The sequence below is a fragment of the Pelodiscus sinensis genome, chromosome 4 (assembly GCF_049634645.1).
Source record: "Pelodiscus sinensis isolate JC-2024 chromosome 4, ASM4963464v1, whole genome shotgun sequence".
Taxonomy (NCBI): Eukaryota; Metazoa; Chordata; order Testudines; family Trionychidae; genus Pelodiscus; species Pelodiscus sinensis.
Genome location: NC_134714.1, coordinates 33,761,021 through 33,786,773, shown reverse-complemented (window position 1 = coordinate 33,786,773; position 25,753 = coordinate 33,761,021). Strand labels below are relative to the sequence as shown.

The following is a 25,753-nucleotide window of genomic DNA, read 5'->3' as shown; positions in this document are numbered from 1 at the left end:
AAAAACTGGGACCTGATGGTTTAAATTTGGGGCTTATAAGAACATTCATTTGGAAAAATGTGTTGTGCAGGATTTATGCTGAGTTAGATTACTATATTTTCTTTGGTCCAGGTACACAACTCTGTAATGACCGCAGAGTGGCCCTGGAATCCTTGAGTGTATGGAGATGCACTAATCTTCTTGGCAAACAATTTGGTGCCTTTGAAGGGGAGGTCCTCTATTGTTGTCTGTACTTCCTTAGGGAAGCCAGATAGGTGTAATTAGAATGCTCATTGCATAACCACAGCTGAAGAGATGGACTAGGCTGCTATGCCAGTTAAATTAAATGCTGATTGGAGTGTTATGCTGGCTGCTGATTGTCCTTCACTAACAATACACGTAGTAAGCTTGGTGTCATTGATATAGTCATATTTTGCTTTCAGACTTCAAATTTCATACCTAGTAAAACTAAAATACAATATTGAAAAACTGTGTATTAGATGAAAAAATTAAAGTAGATCTGAATAGAGATGAATGTAAGATCCTATTTATCAGACCTGAGATTTTCAATTTAGTGATAATGATATTCAGGGTTCTTACTGCAGCATGCCTGAGGTATATATTGTAGTCCTCAAATGAAAAATAATCCCCAACAGCAGCCATAAAAGGGTTTGAATTATTTTGATTCCTGAACTTTGAATTCTTCTCTTGTAGGATTGCAATTAGAATACAGAAACAAGCTATTTAATTTTGCCAATGAGATATTATTAAATCACAAAAACATGGAATTTGAAACAAGAAATAGTGCCACATTTTACTCCTCTTCAGAGAGGATAAGAATATACAGGCAGAGGACTGATGTCTCCTAACATATTACAATGATGTATTTATCAAGAATGACTAAAGGTCTAGAGAACATGACCTATGAAGGAAGGCTGAAAGAATTGGGTTTGTTTAGTTTAGAAAAAAGAAGATTGAGGGGAGACATGATAGCTGTTTTCAGGTATCTAAAAGGGTGTCATAAGGAGAAGGGAGAAAACTTGTTCATCTTGGTCTCTGAGGATAGAACAAGAAGCAATGGGCTTAAACTGCAGCAAGGGAAGTTTAGGTTGGACATTAGGAAAAAGTTCCTAACTGTCAGGGTAGTCAAACACTGGAATAAATTGCCTTGGGAGGTTGTGGAATCTCCATCTCTGGAGATATTTAAGAGTAGGTTAGATAAATGTCTATCAGGGATAGTCTAGACAGTATTTGGTCCTGCCATGAGGGCAGGGGACTGGACTCAATGACCTCTCGAGGTCCCTTCCAGTCCTAGTATTCTATGATTCTATGTATTTATTAAAACACCTGGATATTGCCAGAATTTCTTTTAGCCAACATGATCAAGAATCAGATCTCTTTAAGACCTTTGGACTATTTTTGTTCCTGAACTTCCCCTATGTCATTTACCTACATTTCTTAATAAATTCACTTATTTATTTCTACTGCATGCATAACATCATGTTTCTCTAGCATTGTCCCAACACACATAATTGACAACAAAAACATAACTTTGTGATTGGATCTATGAATACATTCAAATCTGTTTGATCTAAAATAATCACCAAATTACACAGTAAACCTTTCTATTATTTCAAATATAAAGTAGCCTTGACCACAAAACTTTCTGAAAGTACAGAAGATACTCTTATAAACCACTCAGCCTACAGTCTCCTTTTCATATTATGATGCGCAAATACCTCTGCAGAATCATTCAAATCACATTTTCCTGTAATGTTTCAATCAATAAAAATCTCCTCTCACCTGAACAATGCCTTGCAAATAAAAGAAGTTGCAGTATTAAATTAAGACTCTTCCTAGCAGTCACTATTTCAAAAGCAGGAAATCGCTTTTCCCCCTATGTCATCTGGCTCAAGGAAATCCCCTCTAAGATACAGGTTGTACCTCCCTTAACTGGGACTCACTTGTTTCGCAACATCCATGGTCTGGCATGGACCATGGATGCTCCTGGACCACAGAGCATAAGAAGAGAGAGGCCTGGCAGCAGGTCAGGAATATTGTAAGGTGTGCCATCGATAGCCAGGAGCCCAGAATGTGTGTGTGGGGGGGGGAGGGGGGATGGATGGCATGGTGGGGACTTCTGGCACCAGTGGAGCTCCCTGATGCCAAGAGCTGTGGAGCTCTAGTCTGGCCATGGCCGTGGACCTCCAGCCCTGGCCAGGAAGCTCCAACCGCAGCAGCAGCCAGGGAGTTCTGGTTCTGTCCCCAGCCGCAGTGCTCCAGTGGCCAGGGAATTCCAGCCCAGCCCCAGCAGCAGCCAGGGAGCTCTGGCCAAAGCCAAAGAGCTCCGTCCCTGTCCCTCCACCCCAGCTGCAGAGCCCCAGTCCCAGCTGCAGAGCTAGGTGGTTCCAGAGCTCTGACCTGGAGCCAGGCGGTTGTGGAGCTCTGCCCTGGCTGCACAGCTCTGGCCATGACGCTCCGGCCCTGGCAGTAATGGGGCCAGGGAGAGCCCCATGGGGATGAGACAGCTGCAGGGGCAGGCTGGAGCCCTAGCCCAGTGGCAGCATGGCCACAAAGGGAGGGACCTTTCTATGTCTGGCAAATCCCCTCGTTCAGAACCAGTCAGGCCCTGGGGGTGCCAGACCAGTGAGGTCCAACCTGTATGCTTTTTATTGACTATTCTAAAGCCTAAAGTTCTATAGCTTTTCACATTGCAGGTAATCATAGATCATAGAATATTAGGGCTTGAAGGAACCTCGAAAGGTCATCAAGTCCAGTCCCCTGCCCTCATGGCAGGACCCAGTACTGTCTAGACCATCTTTGATACACAGTTATCTAACCTTCTCTTAAATATCTCCAGAGGAAATTCCGCAACCTCCCTAGACAATTTATTCCAGTGTTTAACCACCCTGACAGTTAGAACTATTTCCTAATATCCAACCTAAACCTCCCTTGCTGCAGTTTAAGCCCATTGCTTCTTGTTCTATCCTCAGAGGTCAGGAAGAACAAGTTTTCTCCCTCCTCTTTGTGACACCCTTTTAGATACCTGAAAACTGCTATCATGTCCCCTCTCAATCTTCTCTTTCCCAAACTAAACAAGCCTAATTCTTTCAGTCTTCCTTCATAGGTTATGTTCTCTAGACTTTTAATCATTCTTTTTGCTCTTCTCTGGACCTTCTCCAATTTCTCCACATCTTTCTTGAAATGTGGTGCCCAGAACTGGACACAATACTCCAACTGAGTCCTAATCAGCGCAGATCAGAGCGGAAGAATGACTTCTCATGTCTTGCTCACAACACACCTGTTAATGCATCCCAGAATCATGTTGGCTTTTTTTATAACAGCGTCACACTGTTGACTCATATTTAGCTTGTGGTTCACTATAACCCCTAGATCCCTTTCTGCCATACTCCTTCCTAGATAGTCGCTTCCCATTCTGTATGTGTGAAATTGATTGTTCCTTCCTAAGTGGAGCACTTTGCATTTATCTTTATGTTTACCTCAGACCATTTCTCTAATTTTTTTAATTCATTTTGAATTATGACCCTATCCTCCAAAGAAGTTGCAACCCCTCCTAGCTTGGTATCATCTGCAAACTTTATAAGCGTACTCTCTATGCCGATATCCAGGGCCCGACAAATAATGCAATCTACTTGCCCATGGCGAGTAGATTGCAGCCTGGAAGAGCCGGGTTCGGGCAATCTGCACATGCTCAGAACGATCTGCGCATGCGCGGATCGCCGGACTGCTCGGCTGGCGAGCGGGGCTCGCCGCAGTTCGGCGAGCCCTGCCGAAATCTAAATCTTTGATGAAGATATTGAATAGAACCAGTCCCAAAACAGACCCCTGTGGAACCCCACTTGCTATACCTTTCCAGGAGGATTGTGAACTGTTTATAACTACTCTCTTAGAACGGTTATCCAGCCAGTTATGCACCCACCTTATAGTAGCCCCATCTAGGTTGTATTTCCCTAATGTATTGATAAGAATATCATGTGAGACTATATCAAATGCCTTACTAAAGTCTAGGTATACCACATACACTGCTCCTCCCTTATCCACAAGACTCGTTATCCTATCAAAGAAAGCTATCAGAAGCAATTCAAGTTTCATCTATATGGTACCTCAATCCTGAACTGAAGGGAATGAGAATCTAGTCAGTTTCCATACCTATTTTATCCTTGTCCTCTCTGAGATTACAAACAAGCATGTCAGTTGTGATTATAGTAATAGTAATTATTTAATATACAGATGTATATTCACTATACATTTTACTGAAACCAGGAACTACTTTCAATAAGCCACTATATGGTATCATTTTTAAATCATTACCAGTTTGAGATAGATGTTAAACATGAAAGTGATATTAAACATGAAAGGCTCCATAGTTATAAAAAAAGTTCCTCAATTCCTTGAGGCAGCTGATGCCAGTGTATGAAATACATAAAGTACTATATCCTGTATGTAAATCCATACTATAAGAGCCCTTACAAATTGTACTTAACTGGTAACATGTGCAATATTCAAAACATCAAATATTCATTCAATATTCATCCCATGTCTGCTCATATATTTAATCAGTTTTAGTCCCAGGTAACTTTAGAATTAAATTATTGAACTCAAAATGCAAATTGCAATTGTATTTCACGTTGTGCTCCATTGTAAAAGAGCACCCCAGATGTACTAAATGCTAACAAAAGCATGGTCTCATAAACATGCACAAAAATGCTTGGAAGCACTGCTACTAATCTTTTAAATAAATCAATAGTTACTGGCAAATGTTCATAATTCCTTTGAATGCCATGTTTTGCACATCTTTTGATACTATGCCAAGCCATTAAATAAATGCTGTAGGATTTGCAATTTTAAACAAGCTAAGAACTCAATAGTTAACTGGCAACAAACCTGCACTGAAATAAGTGTAGAGCACCATATCTTCAAGTAGAGCACCAGGAAGCAGGCTTGCTCAGAGGCTGAAACACAAGTTATGCAGAACGAGCCCACCGTTTTTATGTTTTCACAGTAATGCAGCATGCACTCCCATTCACAGTGACCAATGTACGAGGAGGTAGGGCCAGCTGGATCATACAGGTGAACAAGGCATTGGCCTAGGATGCCAGGTTTTCAGGGGCCCCAAATTAGATGGAAGTTAATTTTTTTCTCTGTGTAAAATATAATTATATATTATCTACTATATATTTTAGAAACTTTGTGCATATGTCTGTCTGTGAATCTGTTTGTTCAAGAACTCCTCCTAAACAATAAGAGCTGGGACTACCAAATTTGGTATGCAGCTTCCTCTTATAACTTAAAGCAAAGTAAGGGTTGGCTGTGCCAGGACAATGGGATGTGCCTGGAAGCAATTGTTTTCTATAACACAGAAAAGGAGAGGTCTGATAGAAGGGACAGATATGCTCTGGAATGACCACAAGGGGACAGCAAGCATGGGGGATAGTTATACTGCAGAGTGATCACAGAAGGCTGGCCGCAGGGTCAGATATAGGATAGGGCGAGTGGGGCGGCCGCCCCAGGCCCCGCACTTCAAGAAGCCCCGCGCATGCGCCGTGGCAAAGGGGGGCCCTGCGAATTTGTGCTGCCCTGGGCCCTGCAAAATGGTCATCTACCCCTGGCTGGCCACACTTATAACAGAGTGGCCAGCTGGGGTGGGGCTCTGCACGTTGTCGGTCCCAGGTGAGAGGCCTCCCATCTCAAAGTTGGAGCCAAACCATTCCCTCCCTACATAGCCTTCCACCCCATTTCTGGACATGAGCAGGGGGAGGGGGCTGCCCTGCTGACCAGTGACCCTGTCACTACAGACCCTGTAGGAAGCAGCTGTGAGCCGGGCAGTGCAGCCCGCACCACGGTGCCCTTCTCCCTCGAGAAACACCAGGTAAATCTTCTAGTCTACTATATATTTTACAGAGTTTGTCTCATTGTTCAAGAATTCCTCCTAAATGGTAAGAGCTGTTGAAAGAGATGAACCAAGGTGAGAAAAAAGAAAGGATGGACCTGGAATAGGATTGCTTTTCAATAAACCTTAGAGAAAAAGAGATAAAAATAGGGAAATTTGGAGTAGTGCTCTGTTTTGGCACAGCTAAATCAATGCTTAAGGTTTTAAAACTAGAAGACAATGTTACTGGAAACCAATGACTATAGCTCTTTTTTGTTAAAACATAGCAAACAATAAAAGTTTATAGGATGAAGGAAGAAGTACAATTGATGGAATTCCAACTTTTAAAAAATTACCAAAATTAACTTCATAAAAACAACACTATTTTTTGAAAAACACAATCATTTCAATACAGCATGTACATTTTCCTTTAATTTTTCCCCCAAAAATTGTTTTTGAGTTAAGGAACCAGCCATTGTGTAATGGATAGAAGGAATGCTGGCCAGCACTAAATGACTAAAGGGTTAAACTTAGGGAGCTAGCAAGGGGGTTAGGAAGGAAGCCTGGAGAACCAAGAGGAATAAAGTGCTGAAATCTGAATTGTACAAGATACCTTGCCTGCTTTCTTTGTGTGGGAGAGTTAAACCAGGAGTTGAGACACACAGAATGATTTAAACCCAGACAGGGCTACCATGCCTCCAAGGAATTCGGGGTATGGAAGTGGATTGAACAAAGAGAAGAGTGTGAGTAAATAAAAAAGTGAATCTATTAGTGATCAAGATATTTTTCTTTATTTTGTTGTTTGGTTTGAACTGCTCTGTGTGAATATAAGCCTCCCCTCCCCATTTACCATCTAAGAATTGTTCCCAGAGATTTTTCTCTGTTTTAATTTGTTTTCCTTAGTTGCTCTGTAACATCTAGCAACCAAGCATGCTTCATCAAGTGTATCCTTTGTTTTATAATAAAAATAACTTTTTTAAGGTGATGATTTGATTCTTTTGTCCTGGAAGGTACAAGGCGGTCTGTCTATTTGTGTGTCTGCACTCCTCAGACTGAGAGATCAGCCACCAGAGACTGCAGCTTGTTTTTCTCTTTGTTTTTCAAGACTTTTTGAGGCAAGGGAAGTTGGGGTACCCCTGGGGTGAATTCAAGTGTTCACATCCCTGTTTCTAGGGAGGGAAAATCACTTGATGGTAGCAGCTCTCCTCCCACCCAAATCTGTGCATTTGTGATTCTGGGGGAAGTTTTTGTAACCAGTGCTCTAGTGGCAAGGTATATTTAAAGCAGTGGTTCTTAAACTTTTTAAGACTGAGGAACACCAAACAATAATTTTTTATGAGGAACACCAAGGATTTTTTGTTAAGCAAAGAAAAAAGAGGGGGGAGTCACCTGACCCTTTAAGGGTGGGCATTTTGAACTCTGTTGTTCTGCACGGCACACCTCCGACTGCCTCACGGCACACTGTTTAAGAAACACAGTTTAAGAAACACTGATTTAAAGTCATGGCGGGTCCCCACTTTCTACACTCGGAGTGCCAGAGTGAGAAACAGCCCTGACACACTGTCAGGTAAATCTGCAAGTTTCGTATAAACAAAAGCATCAAATATTATAGTTTCACAACAGTGCATCAATATTATGTCAGAAGTTGAGTTATATTCTTTATTTTGCATTGTGGAGAATGACCATGTTTGTAAATATTGTTAAAATGTATCACAGCATTCCCTCTAAAGAGCATTACCTGAGTTAGCTCCATAGAGCAAGGTCTGGCAGTTCAGTCATTCTCAGTAACCCAGTGTTGGCCAGTTATACAGCTGAGTCAGTGTTGCTTGCTGCTTAGGCTGGTCAGTGACCTGCAACAGCTGTTCTGCTGTTTTATGAGCTGTGATCCTAAAGACAATGTGCCTTATTTGTTTTAAACCTGCTGCCATTTAGTTTCATTTGGTGGCCCCTAGTTCTTATATTATGGGAACAAGTAAATAGCTTTTCCTTATTCACTTTCTCCACACCACTCATGATTTTATATACCTCTATCATATCCCCCTTTAGTCTCCTCTTTTCCAAGCTGAAAAGTCCCAGTCTCTTTAATCTCTCCTCATATGGGACCAGTTCCAAACCCCTAATCATTTTAGTTGCCCTTCTCTGAACCTTTTCTAATGCCAGTATATCTTTTTTGCATCTGTATGCAGTATTCAAGATGTGGGCGTACCATGGATTTATATAGGGGCAATAAGACATTCTCCGTCTTATTCTCTCTCCCTTTTTTAATGATTCCTAAAATCCTGTTTGCTTTTTTGACTACCGCTGCACACTGCGTGGACGTCTTAGAGAACTATCCACAATGACTCCAAGATCTCTTTCCTGATTAGTTGTAGCTAAATTAGCCCCCATCATATTATATGTATAGTTAGGGTTATTTTTTCCAATGTACATTACTTTACATTTATCCACATTAAATTTCATTTGCCATTTTGTTGCCCAATCACTTAGTTTTGTGAGATCTTTTTGAAGTTCTTCACAGTCTGCTTTGGTCTTAACTACCTTGAGCAGTTTAGTATCGTCTACAAACTTTGCCACCGCACTGTCTACCCCTTTCTCCAGATCATTTATATGGTGATCATGTATGACAAATTCTTGTGGAACATAGTCCTGAACAAGTTCAGGAATTTAACTTCCTGAAAGATGGAAATTCTCAGCACACCACTATAAGACAAAAATTGCCAACGAGGAAGAAATACATAAACAGTGGTTACAGTATTGAGCATCAAGATACTCAGTGTTTTGCTTCTGCTGCAAGCTGCAATTGGTATCTCATTTATTGAAAATTGTTCACAGGATTGGAAAAACATGTCTTCAATTCTGTCTTCACATGATAAAAGCCCTGAACATTTGGAAAATTTACGAAATTGGAAACCACGAATTATGACTAAAAAAACCAGAAAACTATTGATGAAGAAAATGTATATGTAATCAAGCAAGAAGAATGCTGAAGCCAAATATTGGAGCATCTGGTTGCTTTGGTGAGAGTCCTTGGTGGGCAAAACTTGGCATTCTGTGTGACAAATAAAAAGTTTTACATTGTATGTAATGGAAACTTCTTAAGAAGTTATTGAATACCTAGATTTGTTTGATCCAGCCAGAAGCATCTGTGTAAAATAAGGGACATGAAATGCATGTTCATTACCTTGGAAAAAAACTCTGCAGAATTAGCTGATTCAACTCCTAGCAAATGCTTAGAAGCTGCCCATTCTGCAAACTACTTTTCAATAATTCTGGATTGTATACCAGAGGTGAGTCATATTGAGCAGAAAAAAATGATCATTCACTTTGTAGATGTGTCAAAATCTGCAGTTGAGGATAATACTGAAGTGATCATAAAGGAACATTTTCCAGGGTTTGAACAGTTGAAGGACACAACTGGTGCTTTTATGATTGAATGGATTCTATGAGAGCTTGAAGGAATAGTATTATGTATTGAGAAGTTACATGGCCAAGGCTATGCCAATGGGAGCAACATGAAGGGCAAAGACAATGGTGTACAAAGAGAATAATAGAAATGAATATATTTCTTGCAGTACTCATTCCCTGAATTTGGTTGTCAACGATGCTGCCAGATGTTGTTTGGAAGCAAATAATTTCTTTGGACTGATGCGACATACATGTTTTTTTCCAAGCTTAACATGCCAATGGGAAGTTCTTTATGCCCATGTGCATTCTCTAACTCTGAAACCATTGAGTCAAACAAGATGGTAGAATTAAATTGATGCCTTGAAGCCTCTTCATTATGAATTGGAAATATCTATGATGTACTAATTGAAAATGCTGGTGCTAGTACCCTAACAGGAACATGTCACATTATTGGATTTTAAAGTGAGCAGACAGGTCACTGTTGCACCCATGGGGTGGTGTTTGCCCCAAATTCTGTACCAAGTGGGCCATGTGAGGTGTCAAAAGGAAACTTAAGCTCTACTGATTCTATGTATGCTACTCATGTACTTGTGTGGTTTTTGTATGTGAAGTTATAAATATGGGCCCTGTTCTTGTACCGTAAATGTTCTCTGTCTGGGAGGGAGCAATGGGCCTGGACTGCCTACTGCGAGGAAGGATTGTTCAGTGAATGGCTGTGTTAATTAGCACTGCTTCATGGACAATGGCTCTCAGAGTGGCCAATACACACCTGAGAAATGCATCTGGGAGCCTGCAGACTAGCCAGTGCCGCATGGGTGCTGGCATGTGAAACAGATAGATCACTTGATCATGTGACCAGCTTCTGTTTGGGAGACACCAGGAATATAAAAGTGCCATGAGGGTGTCTCCATCTTATCTTCAATCTTGCTCCTGCTTCCAGATGCAGCCTTGGAAGGGACAGAGAGCCGGGAAGGATTGCTGACCCATCCTAACACAGGATGTACACCAGAGACTTCTAAGCTACCAGTTTGTAACATCTCTGCTAAGAGCCTGCATCAAGAACTTGGTAACTGATGTATGTAATGTATTCTCCTTAACATTGTTATTAATAAACCTTTAGGCTGTGTCTAGACTGGCATGATTTTGCGCAAATACTTTAAACGGAAAAGTTTTTCCGTTAAAAGTATTTGCCCAAGAGAGCGTCTATACTGGAATGTGCTTTTGCGCAAAAGATTTGCTTTTGCGCAAAAGCATGTATGCCAGTGTAGACGCTCTCTTCCACAAGAAAGCTCCAATGGCCATTTTAGCCATTGGGCTTTCTTGTGCAAGAAATTAACGTGGCTGTCTACACTGGCATACACTGGCTTATCCCTGAACGGGAGCGTCGGAGTATTTGCGCAAGAACCACTGATTTTGTACATTACAAAGTCAGTGTTCTTGCGCAAATACTCGCGGCCAGTGTAGACAGGCGGCAAGATTTTGCGCAAAAGCAGTTGCTTTTGCGCAAAATCATGCCAGTCTAGACGCACCCTTAGATTTTAGATTCTAAAGGATTGGCTCAGTGTACTCTTGTGGGTAAGATCTAAAGTGTAAATTGACTGGGAACTGTGGCTGGTCCTTTGGGACTGGGAGGATCTGTTTGGAGTTGGTGAGATTGGGTTTTATAACCTCTCACCTGTGTGTAAGGTCCGGGGCTGATTGTGACACAGGGAGAAATGGGGTATCTGAGGGGTTTTGCTCTTGAGGCTTCCTGCTGGCCAGATTGGCAGATAAAGCATTCTGTGTGACTGGTTTCTGGCCTATTTGGGAAAGGTCTCCAGTCAAGGGCTGTAAGTAGCCCTGGTTTAGAGCAATTCACCCTGAGCTGACATCCTCAGCAGTGCCCAGACCCAGCCTGGTCCATCACAGAGCATCTGGCAATATAGAATGCACAGAAGCAGCAGCTCCAGCAAATGCCTTTGCAAGTTCAAAATCTGTAGTTACATTCATTTGGTAGTATGATATTATGTTTCAGATTAACCTTACCAGTAAAAAACTTCAGGCAAATGACTTTGACATACATTCTTCAGCAGACCAAGATGTTTCTGGAGGAATGCAGGAGTGATGAAGATTTTGAAAAAACATTAGAAGATGCTCATGAGCTCGCTCAGGAATTTGTACTACCAATATAATTTGAACCAGAACCAGCAGGTTTTTGTAGAAAGCAGCAACAATTCATATATGAGGCAAAAGAATAGGGATGTTAAATATTGGTTAATTGAATAGTTGTTAATTGAAATGGGGTGTCAGGCAGGAGATGGTCCATGAGGGGACTGACTGCCTGATACCCTGTGCTGCTGACTCTGATACAGAGACAGCAGCGTGGGGTAGCAGCAGCCCTTGTCCGGGGGGGGCGTCTGAGCTCCCAGACCCAGCACAAGTCAGAACTGAGCTGGGCTGCCTGCCCACCTGGCTTCTAGTACACTTTAAATTCAGAGCTGCAGTAGGGGTAGACCCTAGACACAGTGCAAGCAGGGACTGAGCCAGGCTGCCAAAAAAATTACTGGGAACAGACAGGGGGGCAATGTATGTAGTCTATAGCATTAACCTATAAGCTTTTGCTTATCGGTTAATCAACTATACTATTACATCCCTACAAAAGACTAATCAGTTCAGGATCTAAAACAAAAATTCAAAGTAAACTTCTACTTTTCATTCCTAGATACTGCGATCCAGTCAGTTAAAAAATTATTGAGCAACTTGATTCAATATTTAGTTTCCTCAATGATGTGCACAAATTGCAAGATAAGACTTCAAAACAGATATTAGAATACTGCTTGAAGCAAAAAGAACACATTATAACATGGAAATTCAAAGATATTGATGCAGTAGATTTGTGCAGTGTGAACTGAAGGCTATTTCATGATGGTTTCCAATATGTCTTATACCTCAAGATGTACTGATGTTTATTTCTGAACACAGACAGCTTTCTGAACATCTTCATTGCTCGTTGAATTCTCTTGACTCTTCCAGCCTGGTGTGCTATTCCAGCCCAGCTGAGTCCGCCATGCCACAGGCTGCTCTAGACATGCCGGGCCCACCACAATGTAGGTGGAAAGCTGCTCCTGCTGGGCAGAGCCAGCCACACCTTGCCATGGATGGGGAGCTGCTCTGACCAGAGTACGCTATCAAGTTACTTGCCTATCATGCTAATAATAAGGTTGTGTTAATTTAGATTAATTAGGTAATAGTTAAGTGCTATAATGCAAGAAATCTGCTAAAGGCTGGTCTGCAGCACAATGTGCCCTGCCTGCCTAGTACCTTAGACTGGAACAACTGGGGGGGGGGGAGGGAGAAGGAGTGGTTGTATATCTACCAGGCCAGAGGGCTACACTCAGGCGAGTGGGAGGCAGGTGTTGCAAAGCTGCACTCAGCATTCCTGCAGGCCCTTTGTGTTAGCTTGGCTAATGTGTGGGTTCAGGTGTAATACACTAGGCCAGTGGTCCCCAACACGGCGCCCGAGGGTGCCATGGCGCCCATGGGGGCATTTGTGTGCGCCCGCCAAATGCTCGGGGCTGGCCCCGCCCCGGGTGCATGGCGCAGGTGCAGTGCCGGAGCCAGCCCTGGGTGATTGGTGCACAGGGAGCGCCGGCCCCGGGAGCACAGTGAATTGACCGCCTGCGCCCTGGGTACACTGCTATGGGGGGCACCGGCCCCGGGAGCGTGGCGAATTGGCCACCCCGGCCCCCGGGTGCACGGCTATGGGGGGCGCTGGCCCCGGGAGCGCGGCGAAGTGGCCGCCCGTGCCCTGGGTGCGCGGCACATGGGGAGCGCCGGCCCCGGGCGCACAGCGAATTGGCTGCCCCGGGCACATGGCTATGGGGAGCGCTGGCCCTGGGCGTGCAGCTATGTGGAGCACCGGCCCCAGGAGCATAACGAATTGGCCTGCCTGGCCCCCGGCTATGGGGGACGCCGGCCCTGGGATCGCGGCAAATTGGCATCCCCGCCTCCGGGCATGCAGCTATGGGGGAAGGGGGGTGAGGTGCCGGCTTTGGGCGCGCGGCTATGGGGGGTGCTGGCCCTGGGCGCGCGGCTCTGCAGGATGCTGGCCCCAGGCTTGCTGCAAATGAGTGGCCACACGGCGCATAGGGTTGCTGGCCCCAGGCACGTGGCTCATGGGGGTGTGGCGTATGGCGGCCCCGCCCCCGGGTGCGCGAGTGTCCCCGCCCTCTGGTGCCTGGCAGGCGAATGGCCACGCCCCCGGCAGCGTCAAATGCTTGGGGACCACTGCACTAGGCCTTATGTCTGCCCACTGCAGTTTGTGAAGGCCCATTGAATACTAACACAGCAGCACTCAACTCCTTGGGGGGTCTTTGCCATTGACACACCTGGGTACAGGTCCGTGCCATTTCTTAGCTGGGGCCAGGGCATATTTGTAAATAAGAGTCTAGAAAGAGCCCCAAATTAGTGGTCCTGCTGCTTTTACCTGTCTGTGTGCAAATGCTGCTTGATATGGTGCCCATGGCTGGTAAAACAGATGCCCTGCCTTCCCACACACAGCCAACCACAAGCCTATTGGTGCCATGCACTAACTGGGCTGTGTGGCAGTCCAGATGCCATTAGGCATAGGAGCAGCATGAGTGAGCTCTCTGGTGAATCGGGCTCAATCATGGGCTCTCTGGTGAATCGGGTTCCCCTGCAGCGCAGTGGTTCCCACTCTAGGGTATAATAAAATGGTTCTGCCTCTGAATGTACTTTCCAATGAGTGCCATGTCTGCATCACAACTAATTAGAGGGCAGGGTTGCACTTAAATGAAAAAACACACAAACTCACAGTCCAGGTCAAGTACTATGGAGCTATATTTTATCTTTGGTCCAGGCTACAACAGACTGTTTGCAAGATCAGCAGAAGCTAAGGTTAGCAGATTTTCATGGTTGAGACATGATCTTACATCAGGCAACACCAAGCTGAGTGCCAGATAACTGGTTATACCAGTAAGTATGCTGGTAAGGCTTAAAAGCCAGTTCCCTGTGCACACCGGCTCAGAAGTTACACGGTTAATGAATTAAAAGCATTTTAACATTCCTATTCTATAGAGCACAAAATAGCTTCAAAACGTTGTCTCAATCAACTTATTGCCAAATTTGAAAAAGCAAAGTCATGAAAAGCAAAGTTCTAAATGTTTACATGAATTGATGGCCCAGCACAAAAGGGTTACAACGCAAAAATAGATTTCATTCAGTATCAAGGTATAAAGAAAGATTTCAGTAGCTTCCCAAAAATCAGTTCCTTTGGAAAGAAGACTGTTGTAATTCAAGTTTCAACTGTTTATAGCACTGACCAGAAACATTGTGTACAACTCAAAATGGTTAAAACTTTAAAGTGTCATCTACTGAATGGTTTAACCTATGCAGTATAATTGCATTAGGATTAATGAAAAGTAGAAAAAAATCAATTGTTAATTTCTAATGCCAAGTATAAAAAGATAAAATTTCATTCTAGTCTTCTCATTTTTTCTATCTTGAATATAGGAGTGGGGGCAAAATCATAGTTCTAACTATGGAGCCAAAAACCCTTGGGCTAGCCCTTCAGGCAAGACAGGGCAATAGCATTCCCTCAAGTTGTTAGCCAATATTTGGAACTCTACTGATTTGTTTTCATTAGGAGAAAAAACTATATGTATCAGGTATTCGATTGGTTTGTAGAGCCCCTGTCCAACCTTTTATCTCCTTTAAAACCAGTCTCCTTTTGGGTTTTGATGAATGGAACTAGGTTCATCTGGATCCTACTTGAAGCTCAGTTTGGTGTACCTTCCTTATTCTCTTACTAGATAAATGTACTTGATGGTGCCTCTTCTGATTCCTGCTTCCCCCAGCATGATCACAAGGCAATCTGAATGGAAAATTTCAACTACAAGATAGCCCTGAGTTGCTTTTCAAATATCTAGAGACTCCCAAGGAAAAACAGAGACACGCACAATATATACAGAAGAGCTGTATTAAACAGGAAGCAAATATGACTGAACATGGTAAACCAATTCTTTCATGGTCTCTGGTACCACCCCATGCTGATAACACTAATGAATTTCTTCAGCACTCCCAAACTTGTGACCTGATATAGCAGAAGTAACAGTTAGTGCCTTGTCTGCATGCATACTCCATGGTATGCATACAGGTCTTTGCTAACCTGTGAAAAGGGATATAAGCAATTTGGCTCACTTGGTTCAGTACAGCCCAAGAGACTCATGTGGGATAAGATGGTAAGTCTCTTTAATGGGTTTAATAGATAAGTAATTACTCTATTTCTTGAGGAAACAGATTACCTCTTAAACATGATTTCAACAGGGATGCCCCACCTCTGAGGAGCATGTTTTAACCACTCAGCTATGGGATAACCAATAACCTAACAGGGGAAGGAGTTCCCTGCTTGCCTTTTTCCATTCAAGCCATTTGTGACCCAGGGTCCTCTTCATGCCAACTGGCAGAGGGCACAGAAGATGCATGGGATTTTGCTGGGAAATCCTGGGTAGGATATGGGCAAATTAAGTTCACCACAAGAGTGGCATATAAGGTCTCTATCACAAGCCAAAAACTCACTGAACATAATAAATATTATACATGCATACATTTTGTAATTAAGAAGTTATGTATCCATACTGAAAATTATGTTCTCCAAGCCTTAGAGTTAAGGCAGGTAACCAAGAGGTTGCATGTTTTAATTAGGGCTTTTTTTAAAATAAACAAACAGGAGGTGACAGATGCTTTCCCTTCTGGTCATTATGTATTCCATGTCTCACACTATAAGTCTATTTCCATAGGGAGACAGACACTGATTAAAAGACTGAAAAAATCAATGAGAGGAAGGCCATGGGGGAAGGGCAAAGCAGTCATTATGGGGTATCCTGTTTGTGAAAAAAAAACAAAATAAAAAGAACTGGCTTGATATAGCTAAGGGTACCTAAAGATCCTAAGGAAAGGATGCAGGGTGCAAGATAGCAGAGTATTTTGTTGCATGAAAAGGAGGATCACAGCCAGACCTGGGCCTGGATAAAAAAAGCTGGAAGGACATTGGGTTGAGTTTTACCATATAAGATGAAAAAGTGTCCAGGTAAGCCTAAGTTCTATGATGTGTGCTATGATTTTATGTTATAAATAACCTATTGCTAACTTGCAGAGGGTGAGTGTAGCACTTGTGTTGCCCATGGCTAGCACAGTCAGGCAGTTGGCCAGGAGCTGCCTGAGGCTGGCTGCGGCAGCTGGCAACCCAGGTGGGTGGCGCGATTACCGCCCCTGCCTGCTCGGCCGTCAATGGCCGTGACGTCATCATGGGGCGCCGGGGGCAGTGGCGCTCTAGGCAACTGCCTAGTTCGCCTAGGCTCACGGGCTGCCCCTGCAGCTGGCACACGACCGGCACAGTCAAGACTTCCTCATGCGAAGCACAAGTGTTAGCGAGATGCCTCAAAACCTTGAGTTCCACTGGCATCGTACTATGAGAGAGAAAGAAAGAAAGAGAGAGAGAGAGAGTGTGTGTATGTGTGTGTGCGCGCGTGCGGTTAAATCAGCCACCTTGGTGCGGGGCCAGCCCTCCTGCTTCAATTACTAAATAATATTCAACAGGAAAAACTGATCCACCCACCCCATCAGACTATTCTATACCCCAGGGCTACGTCTAGACTGGCATGATTTTCCGGAAATGCTTTTAATGGAAAAGTTTTCCGTTAAAAGCATTTTCGGAAAAGAGCGTCTAGTTTGGCACAGACGCTTTTCCACAAAAGCACTTTTTTTTTTGGCCAATCTAGAGGCACATTTGCGCAAAAAAGCCCCGATCGCCATTTTCACGATCGGGGCATTTTTGCGGAAAACAAATCTCAGCTGTCTACACTGGCCCTTTTGTGCAAAAGTTTTGCGCAAAAGGGACTTTTGCCCGAATGGGAGCAGAATAGTATTTCCGCTAAAAGCACTGATTTCTTACAGAAGGAAGTCAGTGCTTTTGCAGAAATTCAAGCGGACAGTGTAGACAGCTGGCAAGTTTTTCCGGAAAAGTGGCTGATTTTCTGGAAAAACTGGCCAGTCTAGACACAGCCCATGTGTTAAAGCATTCAGGTGGGAGATTCTTATTCAAATCCTGTCCCCCATTCCAGCAAAAAGGCAGAATTGAACCTGGCTCTCCTATATTACAGGTGAATTCTCTGTACACCAATCCATCCTACCACCTGCTCTATTCTGTAGTACGCTCCATAAACCTGTATTCTGTAGTACGCTCCATACACATATTTGATAAAGCCCCATAGAAAAGACAGATACATCCACTTGCCTTCTCCTGCTTATGGCTCATACTGGGGCTTAGGCACCTGGGTGCTTATCTCATGCCTAGGACCCTATCGAATTCCATGAAAAATGTGTAATGGATCATGAAATTTGGCCGCCCTTTGTAAAATGTGTGTGCGCGTGCGCATGCTTTTACCCTATTTTATACAGATTTCACAGGAAAGACTAACATTTCTCAAATTGGGGGGGGTCTTGACCCAAATGGAAGTTACAGGGGGCCACAGGGATATTTTTGAGGGAGTCACAGTATCGCTATCCTTACTTCTACAATGCCTTCAGAGCTGAGCAGCTGGAGAGCAGTGGCTATTGGCCAGGCACCCAGCTCTGAAGGCAGCACTCTGCCCTTAGCAGCAGAGAAGTACCACCATGCCACCCTTACTTCTGCCCTACTGCCTTCAAAGCTAGGCAGCCAGATATTGGTGGCTGCTGAGGGCTCAGAACCGACAACAACGGCTAAAAGTAAGAGTGGCAATACCATATCATGGCTTTACTCATGCCTATTCTGAGCCAACAGTGCATATACCTGAAGTAGAAACTTGGGTACTGCCTTAGGAATTTAAAAGAAAAACAGGTGTTGAAAGTTTAAGCATCTACAGAGTTAGGCAGCAGCCATGTGCATCATAACGCTGCCTAAAGCTCGAACTTAGGAATTTAAATCCCTGTAGATCTGATCTTATATCTGCTCCTTCTCAGAACCAAGAGCTACACATTTAACTGACTACGTCTACACTGCAGGCTGCTTGCGCAAGAACAGTCGTTCTTGCGCAAAAACTTGCAGAGTGTCTATACTGCACACACGTTCTTGCGCAAGTAAAATTACAGTAAATCGTGGGAACAGAGGGCTTCTTGCACAAGAGTTATTCCTCTCCCCACGAGGAATAAGCCCTCTTGCACAAGGAGGCAGTGTAGACAGGCAACAGTGGATTCTTGCGCAAGAAACCCCTATGGCTAAAATGGCCATTAGAGATTTCTTGCACAAGAGAGCGTCCACACTGTCATGGACGCTCTTGTGCAAAAACACATTTCTTGTGCAAAAATACATGGTAGTGTGGATGCGCTCTTGCGCAAGACCTTTTGCACAAGAACTCTTTTGCAAAACAGTTCTTGTGCAAGAAGCCTGCAGTGTAGATGTAGCCTCATTGTTTGCTGGCTTTTTCCTTTGGACAAACACAAACAGCTGCAGCCAGTCAATGCCCTAGCTCTATATTTGTAATCTATCCCCATTGCCCAGTCTCACCAAAATCCTACCAAGCTGTCACTTCTATTGTTTCAGCTGTCACTACCAATGGAATATTTAATTGCTCTCATTCAGCTGGAATGAAGGTGTTTAATATACCAATTATCTTTTGCATGGTATATGATTGATGGGCACCATTAATACCTCCCATCATAAAACAACTATTACCATTCAAACTTTCGTTCACTACTACACTATCCAAAATTAGTTCTTAATTGATTTGCTCTACCAAATTTGAAAAAGAATGGGTGAAGGCTCCAAGGCACTGCTTGGAAAAAGCACTGCTGCTCACAGTGGGCCCAAGCCTGTATTCTTCATAACCAGAACTCCCTTTAAAAAATGATTTGCTTGAGTGTAGAACTGGGTTTTTAGAATTTGGGAGTGGAGTGTGACTCCCAAGATACTCTTGCTAATCTTATACTTTGGAATCCAGGTAAGGACACTCATGGTCAGATTTTCACAAGTGCTGAGTTCACATCGAAGCAGCACTGGACCACATCCAACTTGGGGGCCAGATCTGTCCTGCCTAACACTTTGATCCGGACAGCGGACTGCATCTGGCTGCTTCTTATTTATATCCTGCTGTCTGGGACGCCATATTTCCAGGCAGCAGGATCCTATTTAAATGGCTCACAACTCCTTGTCACAGCACTTCCCTGGCAGGGGGCCAGGGCCGAGAGCCCTTTAAAAAGCCGCAGCAACCCCAAGTGCTTGCCAGAGGGGTGGAGCTGGCCCATGACCAAATACCAAAATTAAGTGGCCAGCCTGTGAAAATTATTGCCCAAACCTGCACTAAGGTGAATAGTAACAGCAAGTGATAAACACCCCTTAAAACTCAACTCTCATGTCCATAAGATGTAAAGAGATCTGCTGTAAAATTTAATCCACTCCAAAAGAACTGTACTGCTATATAATATACCATATAGAAAAACCTGGTACATACGGTGTTCTCTTGGGCCAAACTACTTAACACAGAGAGTAAAAATCTTTGAATCTGCTGCTTCTCAGTGAAGAGGAAATGTTTTACTATATTATAAATGGAAAATGGTCTGATACAATCAACAGTTTTAAAAATAGAATTTTGGATCAGTGGGATGATTGATTAGCAACTCAACCAAACTTTGTTCAGTTACCAGTATTAAGAGCTGATTCAGCTTTCATTAACAAATATGAATTTTACCTCTGACTTCAAAGGAGCAGAAGCAGGCCCCACATCCACTCCTTTGTAAATAAAGTTTTTTCTGCACAATAGATGCATTGACTTAACTACCTCAGTTTCTAAACCCCTTGGCTGTGTCTAGACTGGCCAGTTTTTCCGGAAAATCAGCCACTTTTCTGGAAAAACTGGCCAGCTGCCTACACTGGCCACTTGAATTTCCACAAAAGCACTGACTTCCTACTGTAAGAAATCAGTGCTCCTTGTGGATATACTATTCTGCTCCCGTTCAGGCAAAAGTCCCTTTTGCTCAAAGCTTTTGCGCAAAAGGGCCAGTGTAGAGAGCTTAGATTTGTTTTCCGGAAAAAAGCCCCGATCGTGAAAATGGCGATCTGGGCTTTTTTGCGGAAAAGTGTCCGTGCCAATCTAGATGCTCTGTTCCGAAAATGCTTTTAACGGAAAACTTTTCCATTAAAAGCATTTCCGGAAAACCATGCCAATCTAGATGCAGCCCTTTAGTTAGATCTGTATGTTTGTACTGTATTTAGGCAAGGCTTAGATGCAATGAGTTGGCACAATAAGCTACACTGCATACATTTTGATAACAGATACAGAATAAAGCTCCAATCCTGCTACCAAATATGCTTAATTTTAAGCAGAAAACTTAGGCTCCACTGATTTCAGAATCAGCACACGCCCGCAGAAGCAATGCGCACATCAATTCGGCCTGCTGCAACCCCCGTTTGTATGGGGCACGGTCCACTGTACAGTACTCGCCCCTAGGGCCTGGGCGGGGGGGAGGAGGGTCAGAGCACCAGCTTAGTTTGGCAGTTACCGGGAGGCCTCTGAGCTCAGGCCCTGGAGAGGACAGTGCCACACCCCCGCTGCTGTTTGGGGCTAGGCCCGGGGCGCAGAGACAGGGCTGGCCCGCGGGTGGGGAGAGCAGACTTTGCCCCTGGGATGTGCCTTTGGGGAGCAGCCGCGGCAGCATCTGCGGGAACCACTCCCAGCCCCGCTCAGTGCCGGCAGGCTCGGATCGGCTGGGGCAGAGCGAGCCGGGCTGCGCTGTCTCTCAGGCAGTTGCTTGGTCACCTCTACTCCAGCTAGGCCCCGACTCGGGCCGGGCGTTGCTTGGCATAGAGACGCCGGCTCGGCAGCAGTCGCAGCGGGAGGAGGTCGGTCGGTCGGCCGGCGCTGGGTACCTGCCCCTGGCACGACGGGGCTGGAGATGGAGCCGCTGCTGCAGGCCTGGAGCTGCTTCAGGAGGCGGAAGTTCCAGCTCTGCGCGGATCTCTGCTCGCAGCTGCTGGAGAAATCCCCCGGACACCAGGTACCTGCCGGGCCGGGCGTGAGATGGATGGGGATGGGGTGGAGCTGGAGGAGCCAGACTCGCGGGAGGCCTGGAGTGGTGGGCGGGAGTGTGTCAGCGCCCCCCTACACACACACAGGGTGGGCGGAGGGAGGGTGCATGCGCAGCAAGGTTTGAAGCTACACCTGACGCACCCACCTTAGCCCTAGTCCCCGTTACTTTCCTGTCTCCCGTCCAGCCTGAGATTGGGTTGCTCCAGGAAGTGCAGGGTAGCCATGCTCTACAAGGGTAGCTTCTCTGCTCCAGTGCCTGTTGCCATTCTGACCTTCCAGGCATAGCTGTTCCAAGTGGGCGATTGTGTCTTGGTGACAGAAGAGTGAGCATAAAGCAATAAATTGCATCAGCTAGAAACATTTGCCAGACTGTCTGGAGGCAAGATTGAATTTAATCAATATAGAAAGTGGAGCAGAACAAGATGTTACCTAACTGACCTTGTCTTGCTAGTATCCTGGGATCAGCACAACAACATCAAGGCTGCGAAGTAATGTTAGCTAGCTCTTATGTATTGTTAATCAGTCCATCTCAAAGAAGTATTATAAACTTGATAACTTCATGAAAATTGAGCAAGTGTCAAAATCAAACTTGAATATATGCTGCCTCATTTGATACTAAGGCTCCTTATAAAGACAGCAATGCTTAAAAAATGACCAAGTACCACTGATCTCCCTTAAATCTTTCTCTCATTCTAGAGAAGGCAGGGAAGCCCCCATAGATTTACTCTAAAACAGTGTCAAAGGGACAGCTGTTGTTCTGGTGGCATGAGATGGATATACACTTTAGGTTCCCAAATCCAAAGCAAATAAATCTGTTAGTCTCTAAGGTGCTATAGGATTGCTCATTTTCTCCCACTCGCTGCTGCTTCCACCCTGTGTAAAGTTGACGACTACCGGCTCGCGAGCCCATGTGGGTTGGGAGCCAGAAGCCCTCCTTCTCCTGCCCTTCCCCCCACTGCTGCTTCCAGGGAGAAGGGAGCCCTGCATGGGGCCAGAAGAGCTTGGAGCTGATCCCACTTAAGGAGTTAACCTGTTAAACCTAACATTTAACCAGTTAACTGATTAAACAGGATTTTACATCCCTAACCTAAACACATTTTAAAATGCCTTCAGTAAACAGGAAGACGCTACCAAGTAGATCTCATCATGGAAAGAGTCACCAAAATACCCCAAAAGTACTAGCTTCAGTACAGGAAAAAATGTACCTTAACCAGAGCATAAAACTCCCCAACAACTGTGTGGATGAAACCAGAGAATCCTGAGGTCTCTAATGACTTGAGGTTACACCGAAAAAAAGTGATAAAAGACAAATACACTGTACCACAAGTGGACAAATTTTTTTTAAAAAAACTATTGCTCCATAGCTGATCTTTCAGTGCATGTCCTCAAAGGAAATCTGCACAACTCCCTCAAAGGGTCACCCAGAGAAGGGGAACTTAAATTCACAACTCTGCTAGACAGACTAAAAGCCACGGACTTAACATGGACACTGACTTTTGTGACTTATTACAGCAATTTTCAACATACACTTAAGAATGTAAAATTCTGATTAATCAGTTAACCGGTTAAACATTAGGTTAATCTACCAGTTAACCAGCTTCCAGGGCTGGGGCCAGGGACTGCCGCTGGCAAGCTCCTGGTCCCAGTGCTGGGGCTGACAGTGGCTCTAGACCCATGTTAACCAGTAAACATCACTGAGTACCCGTTCATATCCCTACTGTCTGTTACTCTTAATTGCCCACTTCAAACCCTTTGTATAACAATCTGACCCCCAATTTCCCATTTCATTGCAAGTGACCTCCTCCAACATTTTGCTGCTTCTGCTTATCAATCTGTCCCAACATCTAGTTAGCTCAGACATTTGGCTTTTGCCCCAGACCTGAAGGGGAATTCTGTGTAGCTCAAAAGTTTGTACCATCCATCAGCAGAACATGATCCAAAAAAAAAGTATCTCACGTACCTTGTCCGGTCTGTCATATGTTCATGGTGCATGGCTCATAGGGAAAAGGGGGTAGCACGCCTCAAGTCTGCATTTTTATTTTAATTTATTTAATATAAATAAATTCAGGGGATAGAAATGGTGTTCCTGATCTCTGTTTGTCAGAGGCTGGAGAAGGATGGCAGGAGACAAATCGCTGATCATTGTCTCGGTCCACCCCTTCTGCGTCACCTGGTGTTGGCCACTGTCGGCAGACAGGCTACTGGGCTAGATGGACTTTCGGTCTGACCCAGTACAGCCATTCTTATGTTCTTATTTGCACTTTTATCTTAAATTAAGTCTAACGATATATATTGTTTTGAGCCTCTTAAAAATAATAAATTTAAAAAGAAAGCCATATTTACATACACAAATCTGCTTTCTCTGCATTTAATAAAGGTTAATATTTGGTTTCTAAGACACTCAAAAGGGCAGATATCAAAGCATATGATAATCTTTGAAGTCAGAACTTCAAGTGGTACACTTTACTCAAATATCTACACACATCTTTACATGCTTATTCTAAAATTCTGTAATTCAAAATTACAATGGTTGTGAATTTTTAAAGGATGGTCTAACAGCATTTCTTTTTATTCTTATTCAACTATTGGCCTCATGCATTATTTTTCTCACACGTTCCAAAACCTGTACTGAATACTTTTCTATTATGCTTACCATCATAAATTCTGAGTTTTTAAAAAACATTAATTCATCTTTACAACATTCCTGTGAGGTAGGGATGTTAAAATATGTTTATTTTGGTAAACATGTACTCGCTGAACTTTTGTGTAAGAGGTAGCAGGACAGAAAGGGGACAGGTGGGAACTAGTGCTCACAGGGAGTTGGCTTAAAAGGCAGCAGCACGGGGAGAGGAGAGGCGGCTCCGTGGGAGCCAGTACACATGGGGAGCCATCTTCAAAGTTGGCTTCCCGTACATACCGGCTCCTGCCTGCCCCACCATGCTATTGCCTCTATGTAAGAAGCAGCAGCGCTGGATGGGAGGAGGGTACGCCTGAGGAGCCGGCTTTAAAGCCGGTTCCCCACAAGCACTGGCTCCTGCCTGCTCTCCTTCCACCCCCCATGCTGTTGCCTTTGATATAGAAGCGGCAGCACGGGGTAGCGGTTACATGTAACTAACAAGATTAACTGATGAGCCCAGGTTCATCAGTTAAATGTTTACTCGTGTACACTATCACATCCCTTCTGTGAGGTAAGGTAACAGTATTCTCGATTTTAAAATTAAAAACTGAACCACAGAGTAAATGTGGTCAAAATTGTAAAAGATGTCCATTGGTTTTGGTGCCCAAGTTGAGATGCCACGGGTCTAATATCCAGAGTGCTTAGTGTTTTTATAGCATGTGTTATGTGCAAAAATACAGTTCCCATTGACTTTGTTTACAGTTACATGCTTAGTACTTCTCCAACTCTGGACCTACGCATCTCATGTTCGGCAAGTAGAAGTGAATATTAACAATTAATAACTACCTATGGAAACTTCAGGGGGTAGCTGAGTTAGTCTGTACAGGAAAAAAACCAACAAATGGTCTGGTAGCACTTTATAGTCTAACAAAACATGTAGATGGTATCATGAGCTTTTGTAGAAAGCTCATGATACCATCTACATGTTTTGTTAGACTATAAAGTGCTACCAGACCATTTATTGTTGTTGGGTTTGTTGGTTTTTTTGCTTTGACTGAGCTGCTAAGCATCACATATTGGGGCAGTCATGTTAGTCTGTATCTGTGAAAACAACGAGGAGTCCTGTGGCTTCTCAGGGTATGTCTACACTACAAAGTTAATTCGAACTAACAGCTGTTAGTTCAAATTAACTTTAATAGTGGCTATACATGCAAACCGCTATTTTGAATTTAATTTGAAATAGCGGAGCGCTTAATTCGAACTAGGTAAATCTCATTCTATGAGGAGTAACGCCTAGTTTGAAATAAGTAGTTTGAATGAAGGCTGTGTAGCCACTTAATTTGAACTAGCTGGAGGCTAGCCCTTCCCAGGTTGCCCTGGTGGCCACTCTGGGCCAAACCAGGAAAACTCTTCTGCCCCCTTCCCAGCCCCGGAGCCCTTAAAGGGGCACAGTCTGGCTACAGTGCTTGCTCCAGTTGCAAGCCTGCCAGCATCCAGACAGCAGACCCTGCACCTGGCACGGGATGAGCCAGCCACCCCCTGTTACCCAGCCCTCCACCTCTTCCCAGGACCAGGCTAGCGGCTCCCAGGAGCCTGCCCTGATCCGCAAGAGGCGGGCGCCCACCTGGTCTAGTGCAGAGATCGTGGACCTCATCAAGGTTTGGGGGGAGGCCTCCAGTATCCACGATCTCTGCACTAGACACAGGAATGCGGCCGTCTACAGCCGCGTGGCTGCCAGCCTGGCCACCAGAGGCAACATGCGGACCAAGAAGCAGGTCCACTACAAAATTAAGGACCTGC

At 44.3% G+C, this 25,753-nt stretch overlaps 1 protein-coding gene across 3 annotated transcripts in view; it reads left to right on the top strand.

The window, feature by feature from the left end:
• Positions 1–21,052: 21,052 nt before the first annotated feature.
• Positions 21,053–25,753, top strand: part of TTC8 (tetratricopeptide repeat domain 8) — an 81,888-nt gene continuing 77,187 nt past the window's right edge. For all 3 annotated transcript variants that reach the window (XM_006122334.4, XM_075926735.1, XM_006122333.4), the window contains exon 1: positions 21,053–21,304. In XM_006122334.4, the coding sequence (XP_006122396.2) occupies positions 21,203–21,304 (102 nt within the window). In that variant the 5' untranslated portion in view covers positions 21,053–21,202. The remainder of the gene's footprint in view (positions 21,305–25,753) is intronic.